At 43.8% G+C, this 14,788-nt stretch overlaps 2 protein-coding genes across 2 annotated transcripts in view; both read left to right on the top strand.

The window, feature by feature from the left end:
• The first annotated feature begins 666 nt into the window (after positions 1 to 666).
• Positions 667 to 14,788, top strand: part of Utp6 (UTP6 small subunit processome component) — a 31,931-nt gene continuing 17,809 nt past the window's right edge. The window contains exons 1-7 of the mRNA XM_070027252.1: positions 667 to 872; positions 3,345 to 3,429; positions 4,768 to 4,809; positions 5,795 to 5,887; positions 7,131 to 7,178; positions 7,722 to 7,785; positions 9,912 to 10,030. Coding sequence (XP_069883353.1) covers positions 781 to 872; positions 3,345 to 3,429; positions 4,768 to 4,809; positions 5,795 to 5,887; positions 7,131 to 7,178; positions 7,722 to 7,785; positions 9,912 to 10,030 — 543 coding nt within the window. The 5' untranslated portion in view covers positions 667 to 780. The remainder of the gene's footprint in view (positions 873 to 3,344; positions 3,430 to 4,767; positions 4,810 to 5,794; positions 5,888 to 7,130; positions 7,179 to 7,721; positions 7,786 to 9,911; positions 10,031 to 14,788) is intronic.
• LOC138830679 (cyclin-Q-like) lies at positions 10,037 to 14,787 on the top strand. Its single transcript, XM_070027253.1, has one exon. The coding sequence runs from the start codon at positions 10,684 to 10,686 to the stop codon at positions 11,407 to 11,409; it is 726 nt and encodes a 241-aa protein (XP_069883354.1). The 5' UTR covers positions 10,037 to 10,683; the 3' UTR covers positions 11,410 to 14,787.

Consider the following 14,788-nt stretch of genomic DNA (forward strand, 5'->3'; position numbering starts at 1 on the left):
TGTTTAAATGCTCTTGTCCACATAGCCAAAATAACAATTAATTTTTTTTGTTGGTCGTGTGGCCTGAACTCTGGTTCTGGGTGCTGTCCCTCAGCTCTTCAGCTCAAGGCTAGTGTTCTACCACTTGAGCCACAGCCCAGTATAAATGATTTTTGAGTAGCTGGTCAGTGTGAGAGCCACCGATTTTCAAGGTCTGAAAAGATTATGTTCCGTAATAAAGAAAGTATCAGGGCTGGGAAGGTGGCTCAGTGGTAGAGCGCTTGCCTTGCATGCATGAGGCCCTGGGTTCGATTCCTCAGCACCACATAAGCAAAAAGAAAAAAGCCAGAAGTGGCGCTCTGGCTCAAGTGGTAGAGCGCTGGCCTTGAGCTGAAGAGCTGAGGGATAGTGGCCAAGCCCAGAGTTCAAGTTCCACGACCCACAAAAAAAAAATTGCACTTTATGCCTTTTTTACATAACTGATTGAAATCCGCTCCCCCACCAACCCCCGGGGGGTCTGGCGCTCCGCCCTCGTTTAGCTCCGCCCTCATTCTAGCCCCTCCCCTCCGGAAATGGTGGAGTGCCATCGTTGCAATCCCACAGTCAACCACAGGGTGGCGACAGCGCTCTCAAGCGGTCGTTCCCGACCTCGGAAGCGGAAAAGGCGGGAGCTCGGAAGCACGTGACGTCAGTCACCCAGCGTGAAGGCTGGGTGTCCCGCCTGGAAGGTGGGCCGCACCGGGCGTGTGTTGGTAGCTGTCGGAGGTTCCCCGGGCGGGTGGTAGAGATAGCTCGGACCTCATGGCGGAGATTATCCAGGAGCGTATAGAAGACCGTATCCCCGAGTTGGAACAGCTGGAGCGCGTTGGCCTGTTCAGCGCTAAGGAGATTAAGTGAGAGGGGGCCGGGGGAGCGGGCGGGCCGGGCGAGCCGAGGGGAGGTGTGTTGGGGAGGGGGGGCGTGCTGGCGGGGCGACCGGCGGGAGCGCTTTGAGGGGTCTGAGGAGATTGATTGCCGGGATGAAATCCGCACCCACTCCCCGGGGACCCGTCCGCCCCAGGCCTGGCCCCCACCCCCCCACCCCGACGCCTGGGCTGCTCTGCCCGGAGCAGGTCCGTGGAGGAGGCGGGGGGGGGGGGGGCGGCGAGTCCCGCCGACGCCCAGCGGGAGCCGGTGGGTCTTCACGTATTGCTGGCAGTCAGTGATTTGTTGCGGTTAATTAAGGCGAGTGCTCTCCCACTGTGAGCCACGGCACCACTTCCAGGTTTTTCTACGTATGTGTGGCTGAGGAATCGAACCCAGGGCCTCAAGCACTCTACCACTGAGCCACCTTCCCAGCCCCCAGCTCTTTCTTATACCACCTTCTAATGTACATTTTATGCATTCACTCCGTAACTATGAGTAAGGTCACTTAAGTCCTTTGAACTAATAAGCTTTTTTAGGTAGAGAGTATTATTATTATTATTTTAATTTGGCTGTAATCCCATCCAGGAGGCAGAGGTCTGAGGACAGCGATTAGGAAGCAGCCTGGGATGGAAAGTCAGAGACTCTTATCTCCCAGGGAACTGCCTAAAAAGCCAGATGTGGAGTTGTGGCTCAAGTGGTAGAGTACTAGCCCACAAAAACCTAATGGAGATGTAGCTCATTAGTAGTAGTCTAGGATGCTCAAGGCCCCCTAGGTTTGATCCCAAGAATGTAGAAAACAAAACAGGACAAATACCTAAGTGATCTCAATTAGGAGGAAAACACATCTTTATTCATATTACATACAAATTATGCAAAGCATTATGGTGATGGGAATGTAAGTGATTCTGGCAATTTAGGTGATTTTCCTGAAAATTCAAAATAAATTGATGTTCAGGAGAGCACAGAAGTAATCATGTAAGAGAATACTTGTCTCACTGTGGCAAGATCAGTGTGGTTGGGAATTATGTTTTGGTAAATACATATTTGAAATGTATGACAAACAAAATAACCAACATAAAGATAAATAATAAACACCCCCTTCCTCCCCAATGAAACAGACAAAACCTAGCCAGGTATGAGGATTAACACCCATAATCCTAGCTACTTGGGAATTGGAGATTGTGAGGACAGAGATTCAAAACTAGCCTGGGCAAAAGATTTTTTTCCCCCTAGTCCTGGGGTTTGAACTCAGGGCCTGGACCCTGTCCCCGAGCTTCTTTTACTCAAGGCTAGCACTCTACCACTTGAGCCACAGCACTACTTCTGGCTTTTTTCTGTGTACGTGGTACTGGGGAATTGAAGCCAGAGCTTCATGCATGCTGGGCAAGCACTGTACCACTAAGCTACATTTCTAGCCCTAGGCAAAAGTTTTATTGGTTCTGTTTGTTTTCAACAAATATAAGCTGGGTGCAGTGGCATACACCTGTCATCCTAGCTACCCAGAAAGCCTAAATAGGAGGCTTGTGGTTCAGACTGGCCTAGGCAAAAATATTTATTCATAAAATAAAGCAGAAAAGGTTGGGGGTATGGTTCAAGTGGTACAGTTTCTGCCTAGTAATGACAAGGCCCTGGGTTCAAACCCTATGCTACCAAGGTGGGTGGCGTGGGAATCTATAAAACAAAAATCCTAAGCCTAAGTTTTTAACTTTTTTTTTTTTGGGGGGGGGGGTTGGTCATGGGGCTTGAACACTATACATGGGCGCTGTCCCTGAGCTCTTCAGCTCAAGGTGAGCACTCTACCAATTGAGCCACGAGGCCACTTCCGGTTTTCTGAGTGCTTTATGGGACTTTCCTGCTTAGACTGGCTTAGAACTATGATCTCACATCTCAGCCTTCTGAGTAGCTAGGCTTACAGGCTTGCGCCACCGTCGCCCAGCTATTATTTAACTTTTGCTTCTTGAAATGTTGTAGCTTGGGCGCCTGTGGCTCATACCTATGTTTCCAGCTACTCAGAAGTCTGAGATCTGAGGATTGATGTTGTAGCTAGTCTGGGCAGGAAAGTCCATGGGACTCTTATCACCAATTAACCAACAGAACACCAGAAGTGGCACTATGAATCAAGTGGTAGAGCATTCGCCTTGACCTGAAGAGCTCAGGCACTGCTGGTACAAGGTTGCTTCCAGGACCAGCACCAAAAAAATACAGCTTATTTTCATTCATTCATTAATGCATTCATTCACTCATGGCAGTACTAGGATTTGAACTCAGGGTCTTGTGCTTGCTAGGCAATCTTGCTACCCACTTGCTATACATCTATTCCAATTTTTTGGTTCATTAGGACAGAGTTTTCCTCGGAAGCCATGATGGTCTCCAGTTTGCTATTCTTCTGTGGGCTGGAATTACAGATGTGTGCCACCAATAATGATTAAGTGTTGCAATTTAAATGACTTTCTCTTCAGGGCTATCATTAAGAAGGCTTCTGATCTAGAATACAAAATACAGAGAAGAGCCCTTTTCAAGGAAGACTTTATCAATTATGTCCAAGTAAGTGAATTTTTTTTTTTTTAAATCAGTATGGGGTTTGAACTCAGGGCCTGGACTCTGTCCCTGAGCCTTATTCTGTTCAAGGCTGGCATTCTACCACTTGAGCCACAGCTCCATTTCTGTTTTTTTTTCTTTTTGCTTTTGTGGTGCTTTTGAGGAATCGAACCCAGGGCCTCATGCATGCAAGGCAAGCGCTCTACCACTGAGCCACCTTCCCAGCCCATCCATTTCTGGTTTTTGAGTGGTTAATTAGAGATAAGAGTCTCAGGGGGACTTTTCTGCCTTGGCTGACTTTGAACCACAATCCTCAAGATTTTTTTTTTTGGTCTGGCGTGGGGCTTGAACTCTGGGCCTGGGTGCTGTCCCTCAGCTCTTCGTCTCAAGACTAGCGCTCTACCACTTGAGCCACAGTGCCACTTCCGGCTTTTTCTGTTTATGTGGTGCTGAGGAATCAAACCCAGGGCCTCATGCATGCAAGGCAAGCACTCTACCACTGAGCTACCTTCCCAGCCCTGATCTTCAGATCTTAACCTCCTGAGTAGCTAGGATTCTAGGCATGAGCCAGCATGTGCCTAGCTGATTAGAGTTGTTGATTAGAAATATATATCAGAACTAGAGACAGTTATTGGGAGTTGTTTTGCTCACTGGGCTTCAATCCTTGCCAAATGGAACTCTTTATTATTAGTCAGATCTGAATCTGCCAGACATAATGTGTAATTAGGATTTCAGCAAGAGATTTGCTTCTTGGAGAGCAAGACAGAGGAGTGAGAATTTGACCATAGATAGTAGAAAGTCTTTAAGTCAACTTGGAAAGAAGAAGTGCTCCAAGATTCCCTCTCTTCTCTCCCTCTCTCCCTCCTTCCCTCTTTCCTCTGTCCTTCCCTTTCTTTCTTTTTTTTTGTTGGTCATGGGGCTTGAACTGGGCCTACGCACTCACTGTCCCTCAGCTCTTCAGCTCAAGGTGAGAGCTCTACCAGCTTGAACCACAGTACCACTTCCGGCTTTTTCTGCTTATGTGGTGCTGAGGAATGGAACCCAGGGTCTCATGCATGTTAGGAAAGCACTCTACCATTGAGCTGCCTTTCCAGCCCCTCTCCTTCCCTTTCTTTCTGTGCCTACCCTTTGGTTCATGGTTCTGTATATAATTGTAAATCTTACAGCTGTAAGGGGATTTTTAGTGATGATATTTATTGATAATATTAATAATATTGAAATAATAATTATTGTAAATTCTGCTTATTGATAACAAATTATCTTCAATTAAAAAATTGTTTTTCCTACCTTTAAAAAGTTGTAATTTTCCTTGCTTATATTTCTTTGTATGTTTTTCTTCCACAGTATGAAATTAATCTTTTGGAGCTGATCCAGCGAAGAAGAGCAGTAAGTAGATAACTTTTCAGAAGTTAGAAAAATATATAAGTAAATTGGTGGCTCCATAACTAGGACTTATTTGAGAGACTTATTAAACTGCATGGAGCTCATAATGGTTATTTGTAATAATTTGCTTTCTTTGTTAGTACTTTTTTTTTAATTGTATTTTTTTTGTCTTTTCTTTTTTGGTATTGGGGATCAAACCCAGGACGTTGCACTTGCTAGGCAAGCGCTTTGCCACTGAGCTACATCCCAGCCCTACTTTTTTTTTTTTTGGGGGGGGGGGGGGTCCTGGTTGTAGGGCCTGAACTCTGGGCCTGGGTGCTGTCCCTCAGCTCTTCAGCTCAAGGCTAGCGCTCTACCACTTGAGCCATAGTGCCACTTCTGGCTTTTTTTTCTTTTTGCTTATGTGGTGCTGAGGAATCAAACCCAGGGCCTCATGCATGCAAGGCAAGCGCTCTACCACCGAGCCACCTTCCCAGCCCTACTTTTGTTTTTAATTTAAAAAATACATTTTTTTTGTGTGTGTGTGTGTGTTGCTGAGGTTTGATGATTACTAGGCAGGTGGTCTATCATATGAGCCATGCTTTTAGCCATTGCCAATACAGTTAAATGACCAAGTGGGAAGGCTATTTTGGATAAATATCATTAAACTGACTGTTTCATATTCCACTTTATTTTTTATTTTTAATTTTTTTTTTTTTTTTTTTTTGTCGGTCATGGGGCTTGAACTCTGGGCCTGGGCACTGTCCCTCAGCTCTTCAGCTCAAGGCAAGCGCTCTACCACTTGAGCTACAGCGCCACTTCCGGTTTTCTGGTGGTTTATTGGAGATAGGAGTCTCACGGTCTCTCCTGCCCGGGCTGGCTTTGAACCGCGATCCTCAGATCTCAGCCTCCTGAGTAGCTAGGATTACAGGCGTGAGCCACCAGCGCCCGGCTTTTATTTTTTATTTTTATTTTTGGTACTGGGAATTTAACTCTTGTCCCCTTTTAGCGCATCAGATATTCATTTAAGAAGGATGAGATTGAACATTCAATTGTGCAACGGATACATGGAGTCTTTGGGCGTGCTTCAGCAAAGTGGAAAGTAAGTGATCACAGCATCCTTTATAAATATGAAAATGTGTATTGTATGTATGATGACTTGGATATCCAAATATATTATCTTCTGTTCCCATCTTAGGTATCTTAATACCTATTTGAATGATTGTGTCATTGCTTGGCACTTTCTTTTGTGTTTGTCGGTCCTGGACTCAGGGCCTGGGCGCTGTCCCTGAGCTTCTTTTGCTCAAGGCTAGCTCTTTAGCACTCAAACCATAGCACAACTTGTAGCTTATTTTGTAGTTTAATAGAGATAAGAATCTCATAGATTTTTTTTTTTTTGGGTCCGGTCGTGGGGCCTGAACTCTGGGCCTGGGTGCTGTCCCTCAGCTCTTCAGCTCAAGGATAGCACTCTACCACTTGAGCCACAGCACCACTTCCGGCTTTTTTCTTTTTGCTTATGTGGTGCTGAGGAATCGAACCCAGGGACTCAGGCATGCAAGGCAAGCGCTCTACCACTGAGCCACCTTCCCAGCCCAATCTCATAGATTTTCAAGCCTGGGCAGGCTTCAAACCACAGTCCTCAGATGTTAGCCTCCTGATTAGCTAGGATTACAGGCTTGAGCTACTAGTGCCTGGCTTTGGAACATTTTTTAAGTCACATAGACTGTGAAGAAAATCAAGCTCATAACCTTATTGTTATTTTGTGATGTTGGTGCTGAGAACAGTGTGTTTGGCACATGATTAAGGTTTAGGGAGTCCCTGGTAGACCCTTGGGTATCTCTGATAAGGGAAGTACACTGAAGACTGGGAATGATTAGGTAGGCATAGTACCTTAGTAACTATGTTCTTTAAGTCTCACTTGGAAGTGGAATTTTTTTTTAAGTTTTAATTTTTTTTTGTTTCATTTTTTTCATTTGTTTATTAAGTAGTTATACAAGAGTTACAATTCCCCAAGTCAGGTTAACAGCAATGCTTCTTGGTCACTGTCACCCCCCTTATATGGGAAATCCTTTAGATTTCTAGGAACCTCAGGTTTTCTTACTGTACCTAATTGAGATCTTTTCAGACAAATTGGGTAGACAACAGATTTGTCTTGGAGATGGTGGATGGGAGTGGAGAGTCCGATTAAGTTACTGTGGTTACGCTCACTGAGGAAGATCCTCATAGGCACATGGTAATGGGATCTTCTGGAACTTGGCTTATGTTGTCAACAAACTAAATTATTTCGAAGGTATATTACATATAAAGTCAAGGCGAGGCAGCTTACCAGAGTGCTTTTCTTGCAGGATGATGTACAACTTTGGCTGTCCTATGTAGTTTTTTGTAAGAAATGGGTGAGTACAACTATGTCTTCTTTCCCTTTTGTTTCTGTTAGTCTTAAAACCTTTTAAGCGGCTTCATTACTGAACTCCATGTTTTCCCAAAGCTGTTGTCTAAGAATGGGAAAGGAACCCAAGAAGGCTGAGGCTGAACTTGAGTATAACATTTATATACCTGAGTGACTGTATAAATGACTCAAGTCATTTGAAAAGAAAATCATTTTTACACATATTTGTTCAGTAAAATTGAAAAAATTTAAAAATAATAGACATGTTTAGTGATTTAGGTAGAAGAACACTACAAGTATGTCTGCTTTTATTGGTGTGTCCTGAACAATAGCAAATCTTGCTCATTATTGGATTTTTTTTTTTTTTTTTTTTGCAGGGGTTGGGGTGTGTGTGTGAGTATACTGGCACCTTGTGCTTGCTGAGCAAGCACTCTACTACTTGAGCCAAACTCTAGCTTGTAGTCAGGGTGGGCACAGTCCATGTTCCTTACAGATTAATAGCAATGATTTCACTGTACAGGAAGTAGAAATTTTTCTCTATCTTTTACAGGGTACTAAAGCTCAACTTAGCAAGATATTTTCTGCCATGTTGGCCATTCATTCAAACAAGCCAGGTATGGTGAAATCCTTTGAACTTACACAATATTTTTGGTGGGTTTGAGCTTAGATAATTTGTCTTAGTAGTTTCTGTTCCTGGATAGCTGCCTGTTAGCTCATCCCTCCTTACTGCAAGCCACTAGGTACTTGACCAGGTATTGTATCTATAGACAAAAAGGATTATTAGTTCATTTGGCTTGATGGAAAATAAATAGATCATTCCTTGAAAGGCCATTTTTTGTTGGAGGCAGTGAAATACGAGGAGGCTGGAAGCTGGTGGCTCAGGCCTGTAATCTTTGCTACTCAAGAGATCTGAGGATTATAGCTCAAAGCCAGACAAATTTAGAGATTCTTGTTTTTATTTTTTATTTTTTGGGTCGATCATGGAGCTTGTACTCTGGGCTTGAGCACTGCGCCTGAGCTCTTCAGCTCAAGGCTAGTGCTCTACCACTTGAGCTACAGCGCCACTTCCAGTTTTTGAGTGGTTAAGTAGAGATAAGGGTATTATGGGAATTTTTCTGCCTGAGCTAATTTTGAACTGTCATCATCAGATCTTAGCCTCTTGGGTAGCTAGGATTACAGACATGAGCCACTAACACCCAGCATTTATTTTTTATTTTTATTTTTTGGTCGGTTGTGGGGCTTGAACTCTAGGCCTGGACTCTGTCCCTTAGCTCTTCAGCTCAAGGCAAGTGCCATAGTGCCACTTCCGGTTTTCTGGTGGTTAATTGGAGATAAGAGTCCTGTCCCGGTTAGCTTTGTGCTGTGATTCTCAGATCTCAGCCTCCTGAGTAGCTAGGATTACAGGCAAGAGGCACCAGTGCCCAGCTAGCACCAGCATTTATGAACTTTAAAGTGCCTTTGGTTTTGGTACTAATAGAATTAAAATTTGAGGGGTTGGGAATGTGGCTTAGTGGTAGATTGCTTGCCTAGCGTGCATGAAGCCCTGGGTTCAATTCCTCAGTACCACCACATAAACAGAAAAAGCCAGAAGTACACTGTGGCTCAAGTGGTAGAGTGCTAGCCTTGAGCAAAAAAAAAAAGAGAGAACAAGGACAGTGCCTAGACCCTGGCAAAAAAAGGTTAAAAAAAATTGAAAGAATATGGAATGTTGTGGGGAGCTGTGACTCATGACTATAATCCTAGCTACTAGGGAGGCTGAGGCTAGATTAAAGCCAGCCCAGCGGGCTGGGAAGGTGGCTCAGTGGTAGAGTGCTTGCCTTGCATGCCTGAGGCCCTGGGTTCGATTCCTCAGCACCACATAAGCAAAAAAAAAGAAAAAAGCCGGAAGTGGCGCTGTGGCTCAAGTGGTAGAGCGCTAGCTTTGAGCTGAAGAGCTGAGGGACAGCGCCCAGGCCCAGAGTTCAGGCCCCATGACCGGACCCAAAAAAAAAAAAAAAAAAAAAAAAATAAATAAATAAATAAAGCACAGGCAGAAAAGTCCACAAGACTGTTATCTCCAATTAACCACCAGAAAACCAGAAGTGGAGCTCTGGCTCAAAGTGGTAGAGTGCTAGCCTTGAACAAAAGAGTACAGGGGTAGTGACTAGGCCGAGTTTAAGCCTCATGACCGACCAAAAACAAAAAGACATGAGAAGAGCAAGAGACAAGAGGATTAAAATTATTTGAGATTTCAATATATGGAATCTTAGTTTTTGTGTTTTTATAAGAAACAAATAGTAAAACTAGAAAAATAAACATTGTAGTTAAATTTAAAAAATGTATGTTGGCTTTAGATCTGATAAAATACAGTAATAGGCATTTAAATCTCCATCATTTAGAATGAATATAAACATGTTTACCTATTTGCTTAGAAAACTCCAAAGTAGTGGCTGGGAAGGTGGCTCAGTGGCAGAGTGCTTGCCTTGCATGCATGAGGCCCTGGGTTCGATTCCTCTGCACCACATAAGTAGAAAAAGCCAGAAGTAGAGCTGTGGCTCAACTGGTAGAGCACTAGTCTTGAGCTGAAGAGCTCAGGGACAGTGCCCAGGCCCAGAGTAGGCCCCATGACCGACCAAAAAAAAAAAAAAAAAACAACTCTAGAGTAAAATTTTGCCCCTCCTCCACACCAGTGGGAGCATTGGTGTTTCTTTGCCTAACTTGATTAATTTATGAATGATGTTTCATGTGTTTTCTCTTACAGCTTTGTGGATTATGGCAGCCAAATGGGAAATGGAAGATCGCTTGTCTTCTGAAAGTGCAAGACAGCTCTTTCTTCGTGCTCTGCGCTTTCATCCTGAGTGCCAGAAACTCTATCAGGAAGTGAGTGAGTGTGTCACAGGATGAAAGACTTGATTGAGGGCTGATGCTATTAACATTGCTGTGTATTTCCTTTTTTTTTCCTGAACCCATTTTTCACCTGTCTTCATATTTTTGTTTCTATAACAGAAACATTACAGCTTCTTGGTAGCTTTAACAGGAAAGGAAAGGAGCATTAGAATCCCATGTACCATTACCACTTGTAGCTATTTTATGCCTACATTAACAGACTGCTTCTTTTATAATAAATCTTTCATTTTTCCTGTATTGTGGCATTTAGATTGGTTCCAGTATTTGCTCTCACATCTCTGTATATGAAATTTTAGCACTTTAGGATAAACTCCTTACTTTTTTGGAAGCAGAATTATTCATTTAAAGGGTATAAGCTTTTTGTCTTTTTAAAATGTTAATGTCTTTTAACTGTAAAGCACTGGGCTAGGGATGTGGCTCAGTGGTAGAACATTTGCCTAATCTATCTCAACCCTGGGTTTAGTTCCCAGCACTGCTCTGCAAAAAAAAAAACAAAAAAAACAGTTAAAGATTCTGCCTTGATGTGGCTTATGTCAGTGCAGTGACAGCAGAGAGCCTTTAAGAACCCCTGGAATTGGCCTTGCTGCTGCTGCTTTTAGGGAGTCCTGGGGCTGCGTGGTGGCCTCATGGAGACCCCTCACTCAGATACCTCTGGAGGGGTGGCAGGGTCGGATCCCAGGGTGCACTTCCGAGTGACAAGGTTCATCATGGAGGCAGGTGTCAAGCTAGCTATGCGCTCCATTCCCATCGCCACTGCCTGCACCATCTACCATAAGTTCTTTCGCGAGATTAGCCTGGAGGCTTATGACCCTTACCTCGTCGCCATGTCATCCATTTACTTGGCGGGCAAGGTGGAGGAGCAGCACCTGCGAATCAGAGACATCATCAATGTATCCAACAGCTACTTCCACCCAGGCAGCGAGCCCTTGGAGCTGGATTCGCGCTTCTGGGAGCTCCGGGATAGCGTTGTGCAGTGTGAGCTCCTTGTGCTGAGGGCCCTACGCTTCCAGGTCTCCTTCCAGCACCCGCACAAGTACCTGCTCCATTATCTGATGGCCCTCAAACACTGGCTGAATCGGTACAGCTGGCAGCGGACCCCTGTTGCCATCGTGGCCTGGGCCTTGCTGCGGGACAGCTACCACGGGGGGCTGTGCCTTCGCTTCCAGCCTCAGCACCTGGCCGTGGCTGTGCTCTACCTGGCCCTACAGGTCTATGGAGTAGAAGTCCCTGCTGAGGAGGAGGCCGAGAAGCCATGGTGGCAGGTGTTTAGTGAAGACCTTACCAAGCCAATCATTGATAACATTGTGTCTGATCTCATTCAGATTTATGCCATGGACACAGAGATCCCCTAAACCTCTAGCTTTGGCCTGCCCAAAGAAAAGTCCATGATGGTTGTTTGCCTAGAAATAGTGCCATCACTTTGCTGCCATGCCTAGTGCCCTGAGGACCAGCAAGGAGGACTGGTTATGCTGGTGAAGGTGATGACACACTGTTGCTTTGACTGTCTCTAGCAGCATGGTCCAGACATTGTGAGGAGCTGTGCCTCCTCTGTGCAAGGAGCTCACAATGTGCTGCTGTCTGAGGTGGCAGCATTCCCTTTGTTCTTTGAGAAGACTGAATGCAACCAAGATGTGAGCTCACTGACTGGAGAGTCAAAGAACAGATGAGACTTCATCCCTAGGGATCTTTTTAAAGCCAGATTTATAATAAGTGTGAATATGCAACACAGATGCAATTTTGTTTGTGTAATTAAAAAATGGTACAAATCAAAAATATTGGATAAATCCACTGTATAGTATGTACTAATCATGCATTTATTTTATTTATTTCTACAACAGTACCCTGTCTTTCTTATAGTTTGATATATATTTGTCAGTTTTTATTTTGAAGTAATTTTAGGCTCACTGGAAGTCACAAAGATAATACAGTGAGGTTAGGGTATGCTTCACCTAGGTTTCTCCAATGATTATATTTGTAAAATTGTATAGTATCAAAAATAGGAAATTAACATTGCTACAGTTCATATCTACATGTATGTTGTATTGTGCTATTGAGCATGCTACTGTTTCTGTTTCTGATTTTTTTTTTTTTTTTTTTGGTTCATCATAGGGCTTGAATTCAGGGCCTTGGCACTGTCCCTGAGCTCTTTTACTCAAGGCTATCTAATGCTCTACCTTTTTTTTTTTTTTTTTTTTGTGCCAGTCCTGGGGCTTGAATTCAAGGCCTGGACACTGTCCCTGAGCTTCTTTTGCTCAAAGCTAGCACTCTACCACTTGAGCCACAGTGCCACTTCTGGCTTTTTCTGTGTATGTGGTACTGAGAAATCAAATGTAGGGCTTCATGCATGTTAGGCAAGCACTCTACCACTAAGCCATGTTTCTAGACCTTGCTCTACCATTTTGAGCCACAGTACCACTTCTGGTTTTCTTATGGTTAAATGGAGATAAAAGTCTCACAGATGGGGCTGGGAAGGTGGCTCAGTGGTAGAGTGCTTGCCTCACATGCACAAGGCCCTGGGTTTGGTTCCTCAGCACCACATAAACAGAAAAAGCTGGAAGTGGTGCTGTGGCTCAAGTGGTAGAGGGCTCGCCTTGAGCTGAAGAGCTGAGGGACAGTGCTCAGGCCCAGAGTTCAAGCCCCACAACCGACCAAAAAAAAAAAAAAAAAAGTCTCACAGATTTTGTTACCCAGGCTGGCTTTGAACTGCAATCCTCAAATTTTAGCTTCCTGAGTAGTTAGAATTACAGGGGTGAGGACTGGGAAGGTAGCTCAGTGGTAGAGCACTTGCCTTGAATGCAACAGGCCCTGGGTTCGATTCCTCAGCACCACATAAACAGAAAAAGCCAGAAGTGGCGCTGTGGCTCAGGCACTAGCCTTGAGCTGAAGAGCTGAAGGACAGTTGCCCAGCTGTCCATGGTACCTTCAGGTACCATGACTGGCCAAAAAAAAAAAAAAAAAGACAGGGGTGAGCCAACTGCCTGGTCCACTATTGGCTTAAAAAAAAATTTTTTTTTCAGTTCTGAATTTTCTTTTCTTTTTTTAAAAATTTGTGCTAGGGATCAAACCCAGGCCTTGATATGCTAGGGGAATATTCTGCCACTAACTTATATCCCTGGCTCTTATAATTTAATTTTTTTTTTTGAGATATTTTCTCCCTCCCCCTCCTCGCTCCCCCCTCTCACCCCCCTCTCACCTCCCTCCCTCCCTCCCACCCTCCCTCCCTCCCTTCCTCCCTCCCTCCCTCCCTTCCTTCCTTCCTTCCTTTCTGCCAGTCCTGGTATTCTACCACTTGAGCCAGTGTCACTTCTGGCTTTTTCTGTGTTTATTTGGAGATAAGAATCTCGTACATTTTCCTGCCAGGGCTGACTTCAAACTACAATCCTTAGATTTTAGCCTCCTGAGTAGCTAGGATTCCAGGTGTGAGCCACTGGTACCCAGCTTTGAGATAGAACCTTGCTATGTAGTTCAGGCTGGTCTGGAATGCAAGATTCTCCTAACTCAGCCTCCTAATTTCTTCTGTTTGCTGATACTATTTCACTTTTTTCAAGTTGTTTATTTTATTCCTCAGTAAAGAATAGTATGAAAGCAATTTGAAATCCTTGTCAGATAATTCTTATATCTATGTCATCTCTTGATATTCATTCAAGTTGAGATTTTTCCTGGGTTTTGTTGTATGATGAGTGATTGATTGTCCATTGAATTTTAGACATCTTAGCTATTATTTTATGAAACTGCAAATAATTAAAAGTTTCTGTTTATTGGGTCTGATGTACTCTGTTATTTTAGTGCTTAGTGGGGCTAGAAGTCAGAATTCTTTTTTTTTTTTTTTTTTTTTGGTAGGGCTTGAACTTGGGCCTGGGAGCTGTCCTTGAGCTTTTTCCCTTAAGGTTATCACCACCACTTTGAACCATAGCCCAACTTGCAGTTTTCTGGTGGTTAATTAAAGATAAGAGTCTCACAGACTTTCCTTTTTTTTTTTTTTTTTTTTTGGTCAGTCGTGGGGCTTGAACTCTGGGCCTGGGCGCTGACCCTCAGCTCTTCAGCTCAAGGTGAGCGCACTACCACTTGAGCTACAGTGCCACTTCTGGTTTTCTGGTGGTTTATTGGAGATAGGAGTCTCACGATCTCTCCTGCCCGGGCTGGCTTTAAACCGTGATCCTCAGATCTCAGCCTCCTGAGTAGCTAGGATTACAGGGGTGAGCCACCAGTGCCCAGCTCTCACAGACTTTCCTGTCCTGTTTTTTGAAGTGTGATCCTCAGATCTCAGCCTCCTTATTACAGGTGTGAGCTACTGGTGCACAGCTCCAGATGCTTAATACTTTGTTGATACTTTTGATATGTATTAGGAAACCATAAATAAAATTACTTGCAGAAACTCTCGTTGTTAGATGACAAACTTATGTACTTCTTAGCTGGATTGTTGCAACATTATTTAGCATGTTGCTTCACTGTGCCAAAAAAACTTAAGGTTGGATTTAGGGCTATTTGTAAACTGTTAACTAAGGATACAAAAATATTTTTCAAGTGTTTGATTTATATCCTTAGAGTGTGTGTTAGAAGAGCATAAAATATTTCTACTATACCTTATCATTGCCAACTAGTTTCATAACAAAGTAAACATAAGATTCCTGACCTTTCTGTGTGTGATATTAATAGATTAAAACAAAAAGCCATCTTTGATGTTTCTAATTGAAAAATAAGTATCTCTAAGGAATTTCAGGTCATTATTTC

The sequence above is a fragment of the Dipodomys merriami genome, unplaced genomic scaffold, assembly GCF_024711535.1.
Source record: "Dipodomys merriami isolate MVZ:Mamm:240054 unplaced genomic scaffold, mDipMer1.0.p SCAF_19, whole genome shotgun sequence".
In the NCBI taxonomy this organism is placed as follows: Eukaryota; Metazoa; Chordata; class Mammalia; order Rodentia; family Heteromyidae; genus Dipodomys; species Dipodomys merriami.

Coding starts and splice junctions, on each gene's coding strand:
- LOC138830679 (XM_070027253.1), top strand. CDS start 10,684: ATGGAGACCCCTCACTCAGATACCTCTGGAGGGGTGGCAGGGTCGGAT.